Source organism: Hypomesus transpacificus, chromosome 25, assembly GCF_021917145.1.
Source record: "Hypomesus transpacificus isolate Combined female chromosome 25, fHypTra1, whole genome shotgun sequence".
NCBI classification, from domain to species: Eukaryota; Metazoa; Chordata; class Actinopteri; order Osmeriformes; family Osmeridae; genus Hypomesus; species Hypomesus transpacificus.
Window position 1 is genome coordinate 510,271 of NC_061084.1, and position 22,450 is coordinate 532,720.

General features: G+C 44.2%; 2 protein-coding genes across 2 annotated transcripts in view; both read right to left on the minus strand.

Annotated features, from left to right (window-relative positions):
* Positions 1-5,742, minus strand: part of zgc:194930 (uncharacterized protein LOC557813 homolog) — a 12,488-nt gene extending 6,746 nt beyond the window's left edge. Inside the window, exon 1 of the mRNA XM_047049161.1 lies at positions 5,414-5,742. The gene's annotated coding sequence lies outside the window, so the exon portion shown is untranslated. The remainder of the gene's footprint in view (positions 1-5,413) is intronic.
* Positions 5,743-10,866: 5,124 nt separating this feature from the next.
* Positions 10,867-22,450, minus strand: part of dnah2 (dynein, axonemal, heavy chain 2) — a 75,764-nt gene continuing 64,180 nt past the window's right edge. The window contains exons 40-43 of the mRNA XM_047048787.1: positions 19,839-20,042; positions 18,659-18,809; positions 16,653-17,242; positions 10,867-15,266 (exon numbers count right to left, since the gene is read on the minus strand). Of these exons, the coding sequence (XP_046904743.1) occupies positions 11,370-15,266; positions 16,653-17,242; positions 18,659-18,809; positions 19,839-20,042 (4,842 nt within the window). The 3' untranslated portion in view covers positions 10,867-11,369. The remainder of the gene's footprint in view (positions 15,267-16,652; positions 17,243-18,658; positions 18,810-19,838; positions 20,043-22,450) is intronic.

Consider the following 22,450-nt stretch of genomic DNA (forward strand, 5'->3'; position numbering starts at 1 on the left):
CTGAATGTGATGTTCTAAGGATGATCCAGAGCTTGTCTGGAGCACCGATAAATCTTTTATTTATTCATCACTATGAGTGTGTGTATATCTGTTTGTGTACTTGGGGATCTATTAATGCATGAGGTGTGGAGTATATCAAAATGTCTGTTTCTGCATGCTTGTTTGGATGCTTGGGTGTGTGTGAGTGTGTGCGTGTGAATGTGTGTGTGCGTTCTTGTGAATGTGTGTGTGAGTGTGTGTGTGTGTGTGTGTGTGTGTGTGAATGAGGGTGACCTTTTCTCTCCTGGCTGTGTGTTTCCCTAGGCTTTGGCATGTCTTTGCCTGGGTAAATAATTAATCGTCCGGTCTCAAATGGGCTCGTCTACTGGGGAGGAAAAGCGAGATGGGAGAGGGCAAGGACACGGTCTCTTTCTCCCTAACTCTGGTGTTCACACAGTGACGGAGGGAAAATGCACACTCACAAGCAACAAACACATCGCAGGTCCCCACTGTAAAACGACCCTGAGACTTCCAAACTGCAAACGCGAACAGAGAAAGTACAGACCATTCAGGACAAGCCAAACTTTCCTACCATCTGAACTTTCCACTTTTTCCGTTAGTGTCTGTTGATGTAACTGATCGAATTTCAGGCGTAACGTTTATTTTGGTACAGCTGAGATGATAAACACAGTTCAGATATTCTTGAACACAACTTCACACTGAATCGATAAAGGGTGTATCGATGACATTCAACCATGGGACAAGACATATAATTTTACTGTGGCAATATCTACACAATAGCAACTTTTCTTTGAGTCTTCATGCTGTTGTTGAGATGGACTCTCTATGCTGCTGGAGGGCTGCTGTCTGTTTCCCTATCAATAGTCTGTAGACTCCAAAGCCAGAGGCCTATGTTGTTATTAAAAATACCATCTTCACACAGCTAGACCACAGTGCAAAGTCAAGCAGGGCTGGAACAAACATTCCACAAAACACATCAGTTGCTAGGATCAAAAGCACTGGAACACTTTATGTGTGTGTGTGTGTGAGAGAGAGAAAGAGAGAGGCAGTAGCAGGAGAAAGGCATAGATAGAGGAGAGGTGTGAGTGTATTTTGAGAGACTATTTCTTTACTCTTATGGGAATTATTCCACTAATGCCCAATTGGAAAACGTTCTGCACTTGAATGTGAATTATGTCAAAACTTGTTTCCAAAATTATATCACTTAAAAAATAAATCCTTTATATTTTTTATAATACTTTTCATCCCATTGAGAAGAACCAATCCAGGGGTCTCTTTGCATCTCGATGCAAAGTGCAGTCCACTGTTGGGTCATGGCTCTCGCTAACATGAACCAAAACTACATTAATCAGAGCATGGTAAAACCATATGTCTGATTGCCACACTAGCCAAGAACACGGTCCAACGGCTTGACAATCACCCACACCCTGCAAATGGTTGACAAACAATGTGTCGGAAAGTAAGTAGGTTCGCATTGAAAACTGGTTCAGGCCTGAAGACATTTGCAAATCAAAACTACTGTTTTCGTTGAGTGAGCTCTGACAATGTGTCTCCAGTGTTGTAGGAGAGCGCCGCAAGTCACGTCATTCTACCTTGGGTCAGTTGGAACAACACAGGGTCATGCTGTGATGCTATGGGGGGCCTGTTGTGTTCATGCCTGTTCCTGGGAGTAACGACAGAATGTTAGCAGTAGCCAGAGTAGCCTTGGGGATACGATGCTTCACTGAGCACGAGGGATTCGGGGAAAAAAAATTGCAATTAGACCAACGCTCCGCTAGCTAAACAGCATTAGCATAGGACAGGACAGCCCACTCTCAATGACATTCTGAAGTAAGTGTTTCGAGGAAACCTACGTAGCTTTGTTTCAAGATTCAAATTGTTAGTTGGGCTCCAAGAAGGCTGGAGGACGCTCATTGGATGACAGCTTTGGCTGTTCTCAACAAGGTCATCAGGTTGATTTCCTAATGAAGGTACTAAAAACAGGCCACAATTACTCTAAGGTGACATTTTGAGATTTTTTTAAAGAAATCTTCACAGTTGAGACTATCAGAAAGTGGATGATTAAGTGAATTCTAAGTAACCTGTAGGTCCAGATAAAAAGCAATTTTGTCAATAGAGTAATTTCACAGAACTTAAATATCCTACCACATAAGCTCCCCAGAAACCAACAATATCGGATTCTGAGATGCATCCGAGCATCCAAATGACCAATCATCTGCCTCGACGAGAGAATCTCAAATCACAAAACAGGGTTGAGAATTCAATCTGTGTGTCAGACGACTACCATAGATTCCAGTATGGGGTCATTGTTCACAGCAGGGTAATAGCACTATATCGTGTCCCAACCCGATTCCATTATGTTGCAACTGTTTTTCATGAAAAAGAGATGGAAACAAGATTGTAGAAAAGGGAGGAAACTCCTTTCCAGGACCAGGTCCTGGTCACTTTCAGTCCCTGAAGGCGCAAATGGAAATGTTTCCCCCAAGAAAGAGAGTGCATTGCAATAAGAAAGTTGGATTGCAGCACATTGTTCCCTAAGCATCTGAAGTAGGGGAAAACACATTGCAACCCTAATCAGATCCATTCGGACAAAAAGCAAAGTGTAGTTCAGTTTTTTTTAAATAAATCTAAGAATAAAGGACTCAAAAGTGAAGTTTTTTTCCACTGAATGTCCATTTGAAAAAGTGTATTATCTGGTTAATCTACAGATGAAAAATGAGGGTGGGCCTTCTCAGATAGAAAAATCCAATTGGCTTGGCTTGAGAATCTCTTAACAAAAAAAGTGTAGGCAATAAAAGTTAAGACACAGATGCCATCTACTGTATATTGAAAATGGCTGTATTGTAACCGCAATGTCAGCGATAAAATGTTTCTGTTATAGTTGTCATGACTAGCTGATATTCGGTCAGCATATGTCACACTGCAGGTTAGTGTTGATGGTCCAAACACAAAACCACACCAAACAAGCATCAGATACAGGTACATGACAAACTGTATAAAACAAGACTGTTCTGTTCATATTTCTTTACACAATACAACACACAACAATCTACAGAATTTTTTTTCTCCTATACAACCCTTGTTGACTACAGACAATTCAACCTAAACTGAGAAACTTCAATTTTAAGCTTAATTTCTCTAATGCCAAAGCACGTTCTAAGCCACCTTAACTGGAGATAGGACTACCATGTTTAACAAAGAGAGAAAGTGTAAACAATCTAACTGTTACATCCTTGTGTCTTCTATAGACCTTTCAATCTAAAGAAAGGTCAGCTTATGTAAGGTATGGTAAGGTACTGACAACATTCTTTTTTGACAGCTAGTGTGTGTGTGTGTGTGTGTGTGTGTGTGTGTGTGTGTGTGTGTTTGTGAGTACAAAGGGACAGTGAGAGGGGAGATCAGGTTCATATAGGTGACTTGGAAGGGTGTGGTGATTGGGAGGAGAGGGAAAACTGGTCTAACCTCCCTCTCTCCTCTCTCATTCCTATCTATTTATCCATGTGCATCCATCTTTCAATCCTCTATCTATTTCTCCCTCTTACATTTCTACATAATATAATACAAGTCTGTATTATATAAAATAGTTTAACAGAACCTCCTTGACAAGACCTCTAGGAAACATCTTATAAACAGATGAGTAGTTACAGTAGTTTTAAGACCCTCACTGTGGTTTTCAATCAACCTTCTCTATGCTTCTCCATTAACCTTCACTGTAAACCAGATAAGAATACTTTGTTATCAGATATAGTAGCAATTCCAGGAAATACATTTTTAATTATTTATTTATCCAATCTCGATTACGTTTTCCAGTAAGCAGACTGTACTTGGTAAATACTTAGCGGATATTTTTTTTATGTTGCCCAATATACATGTCTGTGGCCTTAAGAATGAGCACTCAAGTTTTAACTCAGTATCAATGACAGTGACTTTAACAGATTGCTTTGATAGGATGTCAATAATGTGCATACAATGACACTGCAATACAAAGTTGATTTGAATAAGCTAGGTGAGGCCGGAAGGAGTTGCCTTGGTGCCTTTCACCATGGCAACTAGTCATGACGACTAAAGTACACAGAATTTGGTCCCATGAGATACAATAATCCTCTCATTAGGCATCATGTGCACAACAGAGAGACTTAAATATTGAACTTCCACAACATTGAAAACAGGAACTGACAGCGCATGTCAATTTGCTCTGTTTATCACTAGGTTACAACACATAGTCTACCCTTTGGTACTGACAGAGAATGCAAAAAGCTCAAGTAAAATATCATCTCAATGGGGATATTCTCTGTGTCTAAATGTGTACATTCCCCAAACACCATTCAAATAGCCTGAGGCTGGTAGGTAGTAAATAAAACTCTACTCATACCCAGTGTATGTTTGCCCACACAATGTGATTAACAGTTTCTTTAACCTGCACAAAATACTTCTTTGGGCCAAATTGTCTGTTAGGGCAAAGTATTTATTGACCCTGGGTTGACAACAGCACACAGCCAATGACATCACGTCTCAAAGCGTCTTCACGTTTCAACAACAGAAGAGTTCAGGGCAATTTGAATACTTTAGCCCCTCCATCAGACTGACTGAAACCTTACCTGTCTAAGGTTAGGCCTACATAATATACACAAAACAACCTATGCCCAAATCTACCAAATTATGTAGGCTAAGTATGAAATGAGCAACAGTTGACTAACAAGTCCAAGTCTGAAAATACGTTGGAAGAACAAACAGTGCGGTGCTCAAGGCCGCGCACCCCTGGGAGGTAGGGAATCAACCTAGCCGTCAATACCATTCACTTATTAACTTCAGTAACTGCAGAAAAAAGAGCTGTCCATATGCCAACTGTTGGTGTGGTGAGTAGTGGTAACTTTAAGCTTGTTCGGGTAGCCATATGCCACAAGTCTACCTCTGTGTTTACACCCGAAAGGCAATGACGTAGGCTACAGATGGAAAGGTGTTTATTGTGCATTTGATGCCTGTTACATTCCACTAAAACATGCTTCAGATATAGGCCTACATATTGTCAACTTAATATTTTATTTAATCCCCATATCAGTAAGAAGGCTAACTTCTTACATTTTTAGCAGCAACCTATCTTCCGTAGACATATCAAAGCAAGGAAAGGTGTTGAAGTTTGTGGCTTTAAGTTATCCATTCTTTAGTCGTCATCATTATGCTGAAGTAGATGCTCGAGTTGTATAACGTGTTTAACTCTGAAAGGCGCGCCTGTTCGGCAAGACACATGTTGTTATTAGTCAGGTTTGTTAGTTATAAACATACAGCTTTGTATTTAATGCCTTATTCTTTGTGGTCTAGCCTACTCCGGTTTTCGAATCCATCCACCGTGTTAAAGACACCGTTTTAATAAGAAACAGAGAGAAGGAGAGGGAGAATGATGATTTTCACCTACCTGTTGCGCTAAACGAAGGTGTGGCACCTGTTCGCCGTAGGTATCAGAAATTCCAGGATAACTTCAGCTGTCATTTATTTCGCAGATCAGACGCGAAACAAATCTCATTAAACAGTTAAAACCATCGCAAAACTGAAGGAGGCATCTTGTTTCATCTTGAAGTAGAGTCGAGTAGTTCGTTTCCCTCAGTTGGCAGTGTGTTGTGGATAAGGGAACGTCCCCCGTGACTCCTGAGTCCCATGTCTCCGGCAGGGTTTGCCTAGTTTAGTTAAATATCTGATGTTTAGCCTAGTATGTGCTTCAGGGCCTGGGCTGCCCTCCGTTTGCATGGCGTTAATGACTAATCATGTGACCTTAGTTGGGGATCAGAGAAATTTAGAACACACCTCTCACTGTTTAACTGCTTTACTCCCGATCTTCAGTAAAATGATTATGTGGATTTGATAATACTTTAAATACGTGTAGGCTATATGACCTTCACATATATAAATAAAAACTATAGTCTAGAGGAATAACGATGTACTTTATGCCTTTACACTTTTTTTGTTTGTATTCGTCTAGCCTACTGTAGAACATAATTATATTTTTGTCATATATGACATACCAAGAGAAGAGATATATAGTACTGTAGTTGGCACAGCCATACACCTGCCTCAGAACCGGTTCTTTTGTTTTGATAAGGATACATGATAGCCCTATATCTGGATAGGTTTTGCACATATATTTTACTTTACCCGAGTCATCTTACATCCAGGCGTTACACCCAAGGAATTACAAGGCACCCAAAGGCATTATAAGGCATTAGGAATCAGTTTGGGTGAGTGTGTGGGTTTACGTGCATGTTTATGTGTGTCAGAGTGTGTTGTTGAACATTATGTGAACATATGCATAAACGTGACAATATGTGTGTGTGTATGTGTGTGTTTAATCGTATAAAACACCATTAAACAGAAAAGTGTGAAACCAGAGATGTTTTTTCCACTCAGACTCAGCAGTCTAAGGCTGGGTATCTTGGCCCAGACACAAGATATGACAACAAGTAGACACGTGAGATGCAAAACCAGCATCCCTTTCTGCACCTTAAAAGACATGGCCGACCTCCTCCTTCTCACCTCCTCTCCTCTTTGTATTCTGTTACTTTACCCACAGGGCCATGTTTTAAGGTTCCTCTGAGAATGAAAACAAAGACTGTCAGAGCGCCAGAAAGAAAGGAGGAGGAAAAAGAGAGAGGGAGAAATGTATATACATACTGTATCTGTATATATATATATGTATATATATATATATATATATATATATATATATATATATATATATATATAAACAGAGGGATATAGAAACAGAAAAAGATAAAGATAGAAGTGCAAAGAAAATGTACCATAAACGTCCCCTGTTTGAAATTAAAATAAATAAATAAATATATATTGAGCGGAAAACGGATCCAACGATCCCCAGGGGACAGTCTACTGTGCATCAGAACTGTGGCTAAAATCAGACCAGGGTCAGAGCCCCCAAGGGAGGGCCAGGATTTCTTAGTCCCATCGCGCTGTCTGACTCCCCTGACCCAGTTACATCTGTGATCTTGTTCCCTGCTCAAAATAAACAGGACCTCCTCAAATGCAATCGATTGGAGTTTTTTCCAGCCTTGAATGAATTTGAATTAGAAGTGTGAGTATGATTATGTTCACGGTAGGCCTACGCTGACCCCCCATAAACTGTAGTCGTGCATGTGCAGTCAAATCATGCTAGGAAGGCCTATGAGACTGACGGAGTAGGCAAATACGCAATGCACGTACATTTTTAGAAAGACACAATAGAATGCTTAGTCACCTACTCCCACAGTGATGTCGCGACTGTGAGTTATTTGATTGTTTCATGACGAGTCTGTTAACTCACCTCCACCCAACCCAACCTCGGTGTTCAAATTGACTTTGTCAGGAGTCTTTGTTGGAGAAAGCCATCGTGTCTTTGTGTAATCAGCACTTAGGCCATAGTACATGACCATGATCATATCTTAATATTGATCTGTTTTTCAAACAATCCTACTTTTATAGTGTGTTCTCTTGCTCCTTTTATCAAGAGCAACAATCAGCATGTGATGCATCCATTTATTTCTTCTACAGTGAGTGATTTATTATACTAAAAATTAAAATAGAAATAAAATCTCTGTGTGGTACTGTTTTCACATTTCCACAACACACCACCTCCAGTTATGTGCTAAAAGTATCACAGACAACCAGTTCCAATGTCTTGCCTAGAATCAAAGCAATATACCAACTACTGATGAAGCTCTATAGAGAGGCAACTCAATAGGCACCAGATATCACTTTCCTTTTTCCTCGGGCTGCTTCACTTCAGAGGGAGAATTGGGCCAGGTTTCATTCTGGTTATCTTTCAATTGCCAGGGTCAGTGTTGCGTTAGCAACCTACTGAAAACTGTGGAGATGAAAATATACGTTCAGCATGAGTCCAAGCGGAAGGTTCAAGACAAGAAATTACAGAGCTTCTCACTTGCTGTGCACCAATGTATCCTTGATCTCATATCAGGGATTACACCTGTCGCCGCCTAATAGGTTACATGTCTCACTTCGTAGGGCCAGAATGCAGCCTGCTCCCTTGAGAGGCTCAGCGTTTAAGAACGACACATTGTCTCCGGTGTCCCCTAGAATCCGGCTGGCGTTGCCTTTTGTAAACATTCCATGCTCCGACAAGGCCTTTTAACAAACTCAAACAAAGGCTGATTGTGAACGCTCAACGTTCAGAGCCCCCAGACTGCCACTCACGTCTCAGTGTCTAAGAGGAAGTGGGAAGGGAATTGTGTTTTTGGCCTGTCCTTAGCGAGGTAGAAAAGCTTGGTGAGGGCACCACTCCCATTAAAACTTCAATTCACATTAAGATGAATGTGTTTAGTCTCATTACCAGCAAGAGAGAGAGAGAGAAGGACTGAGAGAAAATTGGAGAAGGAGGTTGACTCATGGTCTGACCTGTACTGAGAGCAGGTTGTAAAACGGAGTGGAAAAAAACAGGTAGTAGACTGTCACCATACTCAAGTGTCCTCAAACAACCAGTTTATTTCAGGCTGAGTAAATTTGAGTTACATACTCTCGGACACAAACACACACACACAAGTGGTTTAGCGAGTCCTCCCATTTAACAAACTGTGTATTTATCAAACACAGTTATGCGAACCTAGCTCTTGTGTGTGCTGCAGGTGGAACGAAAGCCAAGTCTTGTTTTCACAAGGGTTTACCAGCAATACAGAGAGACATGAGCTCACCATCATTTCAATGGAGGGCGTGGCCAACCCCTCGCTGCCACTCTGGAACTGCTGTCGCTGTGGAAACAGCACACACTGGCTGGAGTAGGCACCGCAGGGAAATTAAAACAGTAGCCCAAAGCAACAAGCTCCACTGTCCAATCACAGGTCCTTTATCTTTTCTGTGTGTGTGTGTGTGTGTGTGTGTATGTGTTTGTGACTGCAGGCCTGTGTCACAGAATCCAGGTGCTCTGTGAATGGCCAAATGATAATGGCACCATGGTCGAGTGTTTGGGAAATATTCACCACGCTTGTCTGGATCCAAGCAGTAGGCAGGAAGAGCAATTACTTACCTATCAAAACATGTTACATCTGTGTGTGGGTGTCTGTGTGTGTGTGTGCGCACAGTGTATTTTAATGAGATATAGACAGTAAGAGAGAAAGAAAAATGTATAGCAAATCAGCTTCAACCAAAATAGTTAAGTGTAAGATCAGTGTCGTTATGTTTCCATTTACATTGTCTTATCAAGTGCAAAAACAAAATGTTTGAAAGTCTACAGTGGAGGCAAAAAGTGTACCATTTTATTACATTAAAATGTTCCATACAAACAATGCATACACACTATTTCATATTGCTTCAGACATAAGTTTTTTCTTTTCTGTTAGAATAATTCCAGTTAAACAACTCTGTAACAAAATGTAAGTACAACATTTATGAAAATATAAATCTCTAAACAGGTAAGTCAGTCATGACAATTACAAAGAATACAGTAGAAACATTCAATACCAGTATGCCAACTATGTGTTGCAAACATTTAAGTAATTAAAAGTCATTCAAGTTACATAACATACAATAATACTGTATACTGGCTCCCATATGGTCACATTCAAATATACTCTTAAACTGGCATTCCAATATATCATAAGTGAACTCACTTAAACTTCTTAGTAGAGAGATGGTCATACCATGTTTAAACAAAAGCACAATTTAACACTCAATTTGGAAATTATTTGATCACAAGCCTAAAAACAAATGAAACATTTGTCCACTGAACAAACATCAAACTATGATCGTAACTTTGGCAAATACACTGTATGATAATTCTAGATATAGAAACTTTGCTTAGGGGCAATTCATGTTTTAAAGCTTGAAACTGCTACAGATATTTAGTAATCCTTGGGCTTATGTCTCAGCGGCTGAAAGGGGTTGAACACACAATGAGACATAATAGCCCTTAAAACTGTCTATGGACAAAAAATAAGATAAAAAGTATAGCAACATAAGTGGTATTATCCTTAAATATGATACATTGTTTTAATAAAACTCCAAATGTGGTAAGACAGACATACAATTATCCTCTGCGTCACCCTGAACTTTCTAAAAAACATTCCTAAGGTGCTCACAAAAATATGACATTTGTATCACACGCTATCATATCTAATGTGAAACTATGTACTCGTTGCTCTCTATCTAATCCATCAAAGCCACCGAAGCAAACGCACAAAAATAAGATTAGATGTTTTAAGGCGCTGATGTATGATAGGATGCTACAGTGTATGCTCAATAGTGGTGTTGCTCTCCAAACTGACCCTACACTAAGTTTTAGGTGCAGGTAAGCAAATAAAAAACAAAACGTTGAACTTTTTTTCAAGGAGTTGCACAAATGTCTACACATTTTTATATAAAGACAGCTTACATCTTAAACCAATCTTAACACTGAACAAAAGCTCCTGCAGGTAACCTAATTAATGTAACCCTTCAATCTTTGTTTACATTTCTAAGATAAGCTATTATGGTTCTATGTACAGTTCTGGTGCTTAAAAACTTTAATTTCAAGTCTGCAAAGGCTCTTTTGCAACTTATAGCAGCTGTTGCATAAACCCACAAGACATAAAAGTCGCTGTTTAGAAAAACAATCTTTGCGAATGTACCCTATTGATAACCATCACAAAACAGCTGCTTAACATTGCGCATCCGCAATTGATTTTACTGCACTTTGCTTCGGCGAGGTATACATTTTCAAGCACCCGAACTGTTCTATGTTTACAAAGTCCCTGCATCTTCATAAATCGCAATAATTAGCAAAAAAAAAAAGAAAACATTTTAAAATCCAGGCACTCACTTTGATTGCATTAAGCACAACATAACATTTTTAAGGAGTTGCACAAATTGCAGCAGCCAAGATATGTACACATAGCTATATAGTTCTTTCAGTTTGTACAGTACTAATCGATGGTATCTAAATAAACATAAATACACATCTTCAGAACAACAATATGGCTTAATGTGTGCACAATGTAAATAAATAAAATAGATGTATAAGGAAGAGTGGTCATTTCACTGGAATGGCTTTGGAAATGTTTAAACTGAGACATTTGAACATCAATCTTGTTCTTCAAATGCAAAAGGACACATAATGGCAAACTAATATATCTCATAAACAGTTAAATTATCTTTTTTTTTCAAATAATAAAAATAACTTTTTAGGTTAAGTCGTTACTTAAAAATACGTTTTCTAACAGTCATTGTATGAAAAAAATAAAATAAATATCATAGGTCGTAGTATTACATGACTTGAGTGCAGCGTTATAGGAGTCGGCCCATAAACTACCCATAGGGCTGACATCTGCAGCTGAATCAGGTGGCTGTAAACATGAGTCAACTGCAACCCCATAGAAACCCCATAGGACTCCATCCTCTTACTGCAGCAGTTCACTTTTCTTCGTAGGTGTTGTGGTCTCGGCTTCCCCCGAATCGGAGACGTTGATGGGGCTGTCTCTGGAGAACACCTCCGTCGACTCCCTCCACACGCAGTCGGCGATGCTCTTAAAGGCGTGGTTGCCGCACTTGGGACGCACCTTCTGCGAGGCGTTGTTGACGATCTGACGGCTGTTGGAGGTGGCGATCTTGATCTTGAGAGCGGCGTCCACGCGGTCCACCACGGTGTAGGTGCCGATGCTTCCGTCCTCAAAGCCGATGATGATGTTTAAAGCCCGCTGGGAGAGGCAGAGGAAGGTCGGCGTCTTGTAAAGAGAGCATGTGCCGATACTCTTGCCGTCCGCCAGACGCATCACAATCAGGTTTGACACTACGCCTGCCTCGTTGTCCTCCTCACAGTTCCGGAAGCAGATGTACACCAGGTACCGACCGTCTCTGGAAAGCTTCTGTCTCCAGATGATGCCTGCAGCGTGGACCAACCGTAGCTTTCCACTGTGGAGGTCCAACACGTTGATGTTCTCGTCACCCTTGGAGACTATCCCGAGTTTTCCATTGGGGGATATCTGGAAGTCCTCCAGGTTCTTGAGGAAGTTGGTGGGCAGTTGGACACGCCTACAGACAGACTCATCCGCAACGCTCCAGATGAACACGGTCTCTGTGGATGTGATGAAGACCACAAAATCAGGACAGTCTGGAATGAGTTTGAAGTTGACGATGGTAATGCCATCATCGCAGACAAACTTTTTGGACACACTGCCTGACCAGAGGCTGACGGCGAGAAGCTTGTTTTTGGTGGCTCCAACTAGAAAGGTGTTGGCGGTGGTTATCAGTGCATTCTGAAGGGTCACCAGAATATTGCACACCTTGTGGCCTGTGGCAAGCCTCCAGACTCTGGAAGCATTCTGCTCGCAGAGGGACACAACAAATTGATCATTGTGGGTAATGAGGAGCTGGGATATCTTCTGTCCGTTGATGCGGAAGATGTTTTCTCCTGTGGCAGTTTGCCAGATGTACTGGCTGCTCTTGTCATCTGAAGTCACCATGAGGTCACCGGAGGAGGTTAGCACACAGTTCTCCACCAAGCCCTCGTGCTTGTAAACTGTCTCGATGAAACCTGTGTTAAAATTCCACTTGTGGATTGACTCGGAACCATCCATAGTAAACACATAGTCTTCTCTGCCAGAGAGTTGTAAGGTCTGAATCCTCTTGCCTGTTTTGTCAATATTGGACATGGCAGTGATGATGTCAATGTCCCAAACTGAGAGGACCCCACTGCTGGCTACAGACAGAAGCATGTTATGGTGGGTGGACTTGATTAGTTTGACGATGGCCCCTGAGATCTCGATTAAGCTGGCCATGCACTGCCCGCTATCCCTCCTCCACACAAAGATGGACGACGTGTTCTCCATGGAGGCGACGATGCTTTGGCCGTTTTTCGAGAGGACGGCGGCCACGAAACGTTCGGTGCGCTTGGCCTTAAACTTCTCCACCATCTTCCAAACTTTGGTGTCGAGGACCTCAATGCTCCTGGCCTTGCAGATGAGGATGGAACGCTGGTCCTCAGACAGCTCGATGCCCACCACCTCACTCTCGTCTCCTCTGCAGTCGTAGTCCTCCATTAGGCGGGGAGCGGTAATCTCTTTGGTGTTCCACACCGACAAACTCCCTTCGTTGTCGATCATCACCATCTGGTGAAGGGTATCTAGGACTAGAATGGACTTGACAAAACCGCCGGAAAATTCCGAGGTCACGGTGGCAAGCTTGTCTCCACTGCCAAGATGAAAGACGGACGTGGTATTGAGGTACTGACCACAGAAAGCATACATTCCATCTGGGGAGCATTGGACGCAAGTGACCTCATACCAGCAGTGGAACTGGTAAAGAGGCCAACCATAAAGCAGGTCGATGACATTGACATCTTTACTGGCCTCTAACCAAGCTAGCGCGTGGTGACTAGACAGGGTGAAGCCGTTGATAAAGGTGACCCCTCCGGTAATGCCGCCATGCTTGGACCCCTTGATATCCACCTCCGACAGCAGGCAGGACTTGTGGTTGTCGTAGATGAGCAGGGTGTTCTTGGTCGTGGCTACCACCAGGTACTTCTCATCCGTGGTCAGACGGATGCCGAGCACGACTGACTTGGCCGTGTCGATCTGACGAAGGAGTTGCCGGCTCTCCACGTCCCAGGTGCTGACGGATCCGTCCTCCAAGGCCACCAGTACAATGTTAGGGGCCAAGGTGGGCAGAATCTCCACTATCTGCATGTAGCTCGAGCACAGAGGCAGCCTCTCTGGACTGTAGGTGACGTCCATGGAGGAGTGGAGGGGCACTATGGAGCAGTACTTGGGTCCGTCTTTGTCGCACTCGAGGAGGAGGTGTCTGAGCTTGGGGAGGGAGGTGACCACGGGGAGGAGCCTCTGTTGCAGCTCTGCAGACAGCGACGCCGGGTTCTTCATCACCTTCACCTTGATGCTGCGCAGTGTGGAAGCTAAGAACTTCAGTTCCTTCTCTTGGGAGTAGCTGTAGGCTAAGTCAATGTCAGTCAAGGCCTTTTCAAACTGTCCAATCTTGATCATGGTATAAAGCCAGCTGAAGTTCATAATGACGCCGAACATGAGGTCGTCTGTACGGCCACTCCGGGTTAAGTGGTAGAGGAGCTCAGTCATTTTCCTGTGGTTGACGAAGAAGATGTCAGGTTCCAGAAGGTTGCATTGGAACACCCAGGGCTGCTCCGGAGTCTGCCGGTCGTAAGAGTACTTCTCCGAGGATGCTTTCTCGTGAGACGGCTGATGGTGGGGGTTTTTATGCTGCGAGATGTTGAGCGACGCAAAGTGGTTGTTGTCGCAGTGGAAGATCTTCTTCCTGCCTCCCGACCACGCCCCCAGGAAGTACTCTGCCAAGAGGCTGTGCATCTGGTGGACGTCTTCCTCATTGCTGAGGTACAGCTTCTGGGCAATGAGGTGGAGATGTCGGTTGGCCCACACCATCAGGGTCACGTTCCGTACCTGCCGCTCTATCAGATACCCCTCCAGCTCCTCTTTGAGCCTTGCGACCAGGTCGTATGAAATCCTCAGGGGGTTCTTGAGGTTTGAACTCACCATGATATCACTTAAAACACTGTTATCCAATGACAAAATGTCCTCCAACTCGACCTCAGTCAATCCGGCTTTGGCCATGGTGATGTAGCCCAGTGCTCTGAACACAAACCTCTGCCCTAGCTTGTTCTCCACGGAGTAGAAGAGCTGTTCGATGCTCTCGTGAACCGTGGAGCACAGTGACTTATCGTCCACGTCTTTATGGGACCTCCAGTGGACCACCTCACGGTAGATGAGGTTGACAAACATAGGGAGGGTGCACTTGGCCAACGCTTCGTTGACGTAGATCTGCTGACCCGACGTCACCTTCCTCTTGACCCCCAGCAGCTGCTGCTTGAGGGTCTGACTGCAAGCCTTGCGGTCCCTCTGGACCAGCTCCACGTAGCGCCCCTCGTCATGGATGAGGTGACGGAGCTTCTGCAGAATGCCGTACTTGTTGGGCAGGGTGGACACCACGACGCGTACGGTGCGGGGCAGGTGGACGGGGAGCCACCACAGCTTGCGGGCCTCGTCCGCTTCGGAGAGCTGCTCCAGGGAGTCCAGGACGATGACCAGGGGCCGGTGGAAGGAGGACTCTCCCAGGAGATTGACCAGCAGCTCTCTCATCTCCTGGATCTTGTTGGGCAGGAAGTGGATGAGGCAGCGGTAGTTGATGGCAATCTGCTCACAGATGCTCTGGAGGAGAGTACGGAGGTCCAAGGAGAAGTCGGAGGAGCCGATGAAGCGGACGATGACCACGGGGTCGGTCTCGGGCCCCAGTTCCGTCTGAAGCCATGTGTAGGCCTACCAATCAAGAGGGAGAGAGAGAGAGAGATAGGTAAGGTTATGTTAACAGATGGGGAATTTAGGGATAAATCATTGATAAGGTTCAATTCTTGGACATTTAAAAAGCAGCATTGCCACAAGGTAAACAATGAAAACATCCTTGTGCTCAGCTGTGATGCTCGTGTATGTAAGTGTGTGAGACAGAGAGAGATAGCAAGACGAGGATGAAGAGAACGATTGTGTGTGGTGGAATGTATGTGTGTGCCCATGAAGGTGTGTGTGTGTGTGTGCATGACGCGCATTGTTGTAGTCTGGGGAGATATCTCAGGTCTCAGAGTTATCGGAACAGAACAATAGAGTGTATCCCTTACTTTCCTTCCCCGAAACAATCCTGTTTACCGTTAGCTATATAGGTTCCCTTTTGGCCACGCAAAGAACAGGGTGAGACCAAGAGAAAACAGGGACATTAGACTTACTGCTGCCCCCAGAATAAAAACATCTGTGGAGCGTGAACACACAGATCTGAATCCAATGTATGATTTTATGACGAATTGTGTGCGAGAGAGGCATATTATATTGAGATCCTTTTTAAGGGTTATAATCGGCTCTCAATCCATCAATTCGACTGAACCATGACATAGTGTTATAGTCGTTCATACCTTCAGTGGGTATGCCCTCAATCTATACACAGCATTATTCACCTCCGTCGCTCTCTACTCTCCGCAGTAACTCTCCCCTACTGCCTTTTAAGTGAATGAGGGGGGAGAAATCCTTAACACGATGGAGCGCAGAACGAAAGTGTGCTAGTTTGGCTTTCATCCCAAATGTGTGCGGTTCAGTCAAGCGTGGCTCCCTGCCCATATCCCATAAAGTAAATCACTTAATCTTACAAGAAGGCAATTTGGAGGCATCTATTAGAAAGGTCAGTGAGGCTGAGGAGAGCCACGGGCACAGACTGGGACCCTGCGACATGACCCTGATGTAGCCGGGCAACCAGATTGCAGATTGAGGGCGGGGCCATGAGTGAACAGGGACATACACACATACTGTAGACACACTCATACACATACAAAACATCCACATGCATGCAGAGATTCACCTGAGGTTATGAGCATCAGTGTACAAATGGCCCGATAAGACGGAAATGGTTACGACGTGGTTTTGGATGGTAAAAGCATGCACAGCCCTTTGGTTTCTTATTTACGTGCGCAGTGACTTGCCAAAATACACTTTTCTGTATTTTTCTCACTCACACAGCCATGTCCACAAAGTGAAAAATGCTCAAACCGACTCTGGCACACTGGGATTCTCGAATGCAACCCATCCCCCCCCCCGTCCTTATACAATGCATCCTTATCCTGCCCCAAACAGTGCAGGACCCATTACACCCATTTCCTGTCTCACCTGTTTGGCGACCTCAGCAAGCAGTAGGGTCTTGCCCGTGCAAGGACCCCCGTACACCACTAGAGGCATCATCCTGCTTCCTTTAGATGGCAACAGATACTCCTGCATGTAATCCAGTGACTCGCTCTTGTACTCGTAGAAGGAGGAGAGCGTCTTACACAGGGACAGGTGCTGGATGATCTCGTCGTAGAGCGGGTCGGTTTCCGTGTCGAAATTCTGCTGGACCGTGGCCTGGATGATGTCAACCATGTCTTCGTAAAACTGTTTACACAAGCCTTCCACGTAGTGACTCTCCACTTCCTGGGAGTAGCCCAGCTTCATGTCGCAGTGCGTCACCGAGGAATAGACGCGCAGGTTGGAGGCGGCGACGACGGTGGGTATAAACTCGTCCCGTACCTTTAAGAGGCGCTCGTAGGCTTCCTGGTTCCGCATGACACGGTCTGCACTGACCACTATGTCCATGTAGCGGGCCATTTCGGGCAGCTTGGCATGGCGGTCGAAATTGGAGATCTTGCGGATGTAGCAAACGCACTTCTTGAGGAAGGCAGGGGTTTGTTTGCCTAAGGCAAAGTCCAGTTCGTCCTCTAAGGCTGAAAGATGGGGAAAAAAGAAAAGGTTACTTGAATATGGAAGAAAACAATTATAAAACCACCCTCATAGAGAGAGTTTTGTGAGGTACAAGTGCAACTTAAAAGACACTAGCACCGAAGTATGATTCAAACTATGACGTGTAAGAAACGTACTGCCTCAATAAAGAGAGTAGTGCCACAAAACCCAACGTGCTCTAATGTTGTATCAGGCTTCAGCACTAGTCCTCAAAACACACAAGGCATCATTTAGAGTCTTTGAATCAAGCTGGGGAGATTTCCAAAGTCTTTAGGCCCATCTTTAGCCAGCGTTTAGACATGTTTTCCCCTAAGCCTTTTTTAAGGAGAAACATGCTTGATACAATCACATAATCCCGGATTGCAGCTTTATCAAAGAACCCCTAAAGAGGCAGCGTGGCTGAAAGTCTGCCAGCATCTCCCCAGCACAGTATCGCTCACTCTGCAGCCTGCCACCGCAAACGAAGGAAGGCAGAGCAAATAAGGGAGAGAGAAATAAAAGACGAAAGCTGCTGGAGGGAAAAATGGAGCTTCTGTAAGGAAAAGCGTTTCTTTTGATGCTGTATACTCAATTAACTGGCATACCGGCTGCATTTTCCTCGCACAAAAGCCCGGCTAGCCTTTGAACAAAATCAAACACAGAAATCTGCATGGCAATTAGTTAAATGACTTTGTGTGAATTCATAATGTGGGTTGCATTTATAAATCACAGCGGGCAAACATATTAAGAAAAAAACGCAACAACAAAAAAAACAAAAATATGTAAAAGAAAGTAGGGTAAAACACAGTTTTCTCCGTTCATGGGCTCCAAAAGCTGGACTACAAAGAGGAACGGCAGGATCCCTTGTCGCCAAAACCCCACAGCCACTCCATATTGGATGCAAGTCTTAGTACCGTAGCCAGAATGGCGCATCAATAAAAAGGAATAAACTCCCTCTTGTCCTCATCCTCAAAAATGAGTTCTGGTTTCCAGTGTGATCTGAGAGGAATGGATCATCCCAAATTGAGTGACATGGTCTAATTAAAGACTCATCTGGAGCAGTTGAGGGCAGACCTACTTTACACAGCACAACTGGGAATTGGGATGAGGATAGATTAAGGATGGATGAAGGATTGTTTTAAAGGAAGTACATTGTACATCTGGGCCTGTAATTACTGTTCATTGAGTGGATACCCCTCCAATCCAATCTGAATAGCGATATAGAACACATTACGAATGTGTGCGTGTGTGTACTGTAAGCAGTCATCCAAAATATCCAGGAATAAGAAAGTACTTAGTCACTCTGTTTCATGGGAAAATACATGTTCAAAGATCACAACCAATGTCAAAAGACAACGGCAAAAGGATAACGGTGTCTAGATGAGGATACAATCTCTGCTGAGCGACTCCATCCTACTGACCAGAACAGAGGAACTTCTTGGCCTGAGCACTCTTCATGGTGCCCTTCTCCTGAAGCTGGAGGACGGAGGTGCGGAAGATCTTCTTGATCTCCTCAGACACGGTCCTCCAGGCCTTGTCGTTCTTCGTCTTGGCCGCGCTGCTGGACTCCATCTGGGTTGGACAGAGGAGAGTTTTCATTTCAAAAACCCAACCAAATGTAGAATACAAATGGGTGTGTTTACGCTCTTTCGATGCTCGCATTTGTTTCATTCAGAAGCGACATTCACAGCCAATACTCGTAGACATATGAACTTGAATGTGCTGAATAGGACTTGTTAGAAACGGGTGTGAACGCCCTGTGGTTTTCTCATTTTCCTTTAGCCATGACACAGCAGTACATGTAGCGACACTGGCTCGAACTTGGAGCCAGCATTCACCGTGTGAAAAATGGCCACGGTAACAATCTTATTGATGGCTGCAGATAAGCTTCAAGCCATAGAAAGCCAACTCACAGCTGGCCAGATAACCAGCTTTTCAGAAAACAGGTCGATTCTTTATAGGTCCTTTACTGTAAAGTTTCCAACAAGGTGAAGTGATGTAATGCAAGGGCTTTGAATTGGAAAAGTTAAAGTTTTGTTTCAAAGTAGCTACGCTGACAGTTATTGTGAAATTAATTTTACTGGTTAGTTTTACAGAGACTGTAAAAGCTTTCATAAATGTGATCTCAAGGGCAGGAATTTATGAGGTTGCCCAGGACAAACACACAAAAGAAACTTGACAACAATAAAGCATAAAATGTGATAGTATGGAGTATATCAATGGGTTATCATCAGTCAATATCTATTTTACATGCAAATATATATGTATGTATATATATATTGTGTAACATTATATTACACAATGTATTATGTATTATGAATCCTCCATGTATTCTGAATCATGTATCCTCTTTTGGAAGTCGCTTTGGATAAAAGCGTCCGCTACATGCATAAATGTCTTAGTATTCTTAATATTAGGAAGATTCTGTTTGAGCAAGGAATCATTCCAATAATGATTCTTAGTACAGAAGACAGACTGATTGTGTTTAGATATTTGGAATTCCAGGGCCCATGGTTCTGGATCCTTTAAGAGTTTCTGAGTTTTAGGTAACAGGCGTCAAGGTACTTTAAGCTTGCAGTGTTTGAATAGGTCAGGACTTACTGAATTCTGGTAGTTCTTCAGCATTTGGGCTTTGGGTTTGAGGTAGTAGGCAGGTGGGACCGAGTTCTCATCCCTGCAGTACCACTCTTCCAGGATGTGCGTATCTAGGCCCGCCTCCACAGCCGCATCCAGGATCATCTCAAACTCGGCAGACTCCACCTCCCCTGGCATACGGATGCTGCCGTACTTCTCTCCCACAAGCCCCTGTTAGGAAGAGAGAGAGATCCAGAGAAAAAGGGAGAGAGCGAGTGAGCCAGAAGGAAGGAAAGACAGCGAGCAAGCGAGAAAGAGAGGATGAGAGGGAGAAAGAGAGAGTCCACAGTCATCATCCTCAACCAAGACCTTGACACTGTGTTGCCATCTTAACTGAATAGCATATGTACACCAGAGTAGTCTTTCATGGAAGTTCTTTGTGGAATTGCGGGCCTGATATTATATATGATTCAGTGAGCTGGCCTTGGAAGGATTCAGGGTGAAAATACATTGAATAGACACACACACACACCAACACCTACACACACACCCACACACACTTACACACAAATACTTGTTAGATTCCTCTTTGTACAGGAAGATGTCATAGTTTGAAGTAGCACATGCTGTTCACAAGTAGGCTGAAAGCACAGTCTAGGTTTGAGTGTGTGCTCATGGTCATCCATTGGAAACATGCCTGTATCAGATTTGTATCAGTGCTATTTGATTCAAAGGTACAATAGGTTCAAAAGAAAAAGTCCTCTTTGAACATGTTGTGTAAGCAACACAGACATCTCAGCACCAGTGGAATGTCAATATAAAATTTTTGAGCGGCTCCCTATTTTCCAGTTCCAGCAATTCTGTTTCAGTCAATCGCTCTCAGCAAGGCGGGCCTTCCTCCCTGGCTTATTTTGTGAAACCACCACCAATCAAACTCAAGCTGGAGGAAAGCATGGACGTTCAGACAAGGATTGTGGGCGCCATTTCTCATAATGCACTTTTATTTAACAACGTGACCTATTGCAGCTGTAATAGAACGCGACCACAGTTTTGGATACAGGAATGGATATGGAAGAGCCTGTTCACATAGAAAGGCGAAAGAAACTGTGCACGACTCGTGTCAAGTCTCCCTGGTCATAGTCATGCTCACCACAGCCCCCATCATCACCACTGTCCCCTCCCCCTTCACCCAACACCACTCACGGGCCCAGGCGCTCACCTTCATTCTACAGCCACTCAGTCAGGGACAGAGACGAAACATCAATATTACAAAACCCGACTGCTCCGAATAAATCAAGTCCTTCCACTGACACTTTCAACCAGCGCGTTCATTCTTTCCTATCTGCCTCCCGCCACATGTGCTATCAGCCCTTCGAGCGACGAGCCAGCATCTTGTCTTCCCCCTCTCTCTTTCCTCCCTGCCACCAAGCAGCGCGCATTATGCCTTTTGAGTGATGGCCAATTCATTGCCATTAACGTTATTAGGGACAATTAGCAGCCTGGTCTTGATGTGAGTGGTTGGCTGCCTAGCGAGGAGAATGGAAGCGGAACATCACTGGAAAGCAAAGCCAATGGGTGCAGCTGATCTCATCCAGCATGTGGTGCTCTGCTACACACACACACACACATACACACGCGCGCGCAACCACGCTGACGCAGATACACACACACTCACGCAGATACACACACACACGTGCGTTCAGACAAACACACACAGAATGCACACACACACGCACACACATACATTCTAGCCACAGGGCAGCAGGAGGAACAGCCAGATGACTGTGAACTCTCTCAAGCAAGAATGATGTGCGGCGGGGTCGACTAGCCGACGGCAAAGGCACATCAAAGATAGCAAGCGCCAGACCTCGGCATTCGGTACCCTGTCGGCCCTCACAAAGACCTTTTGGATGAGACGACTGCATAGCCGATATCAAATGCGTTGCTCGTCTTCAGTTGAATTAAAAGGGGACGTTACCAAGCTATTTTCTTCTCCCCACAAACCAATTTAAGTCCGGCGTGAAATACATGGAGTCAGGGCCTCAGAAATTGGCTTGGCACAGGATCTGAGGTCTGGAGGTGGAAGCGAAGAATGTTCTAGGGGGCTGACAATTCAGTGTGGAAGCTGAGAAAGCTCACAGGGAGAGATTTCAACTCGCACCGGAGAGAGGATGTGGAACAACACGGTATTCTCCTCGTGACGACACACACACACCAGCAATCAGAGGAGACCGTCGGCTGTTTTTCAAAGCGGTCGGCTGCCAGTGTGCGTGTGTGTGTGTTTGTGTGTGTGTGTGTGTGGTAGAGCTTTGGGAGAATGCCGCAGTTTGTCATTGGGGGATAGAGACGAGATGGGATGAGAGCTGAACTAAGCTGTGGCGAGGAGAGACAGGAAGGGAGAGATAGGGGGCGGGAGGGAGGGACAGTTAGGGAGAAGGAGAGAAGTCATTCTCTGAGCTGCTGACACAGTCTCTGTCAGCTTGCCTCGCGGGGAGAGCAGGAAAGGACAGTGTGGGTGACTGCGTGTGTGTGTGCAAAGATGGAGCGGCTGATGGCGACGACGTCAAATGAACAGACAGCAGTGGGCTCGAATACACACATCCACCTCCCAAGCACACACACACACACTCACACACACA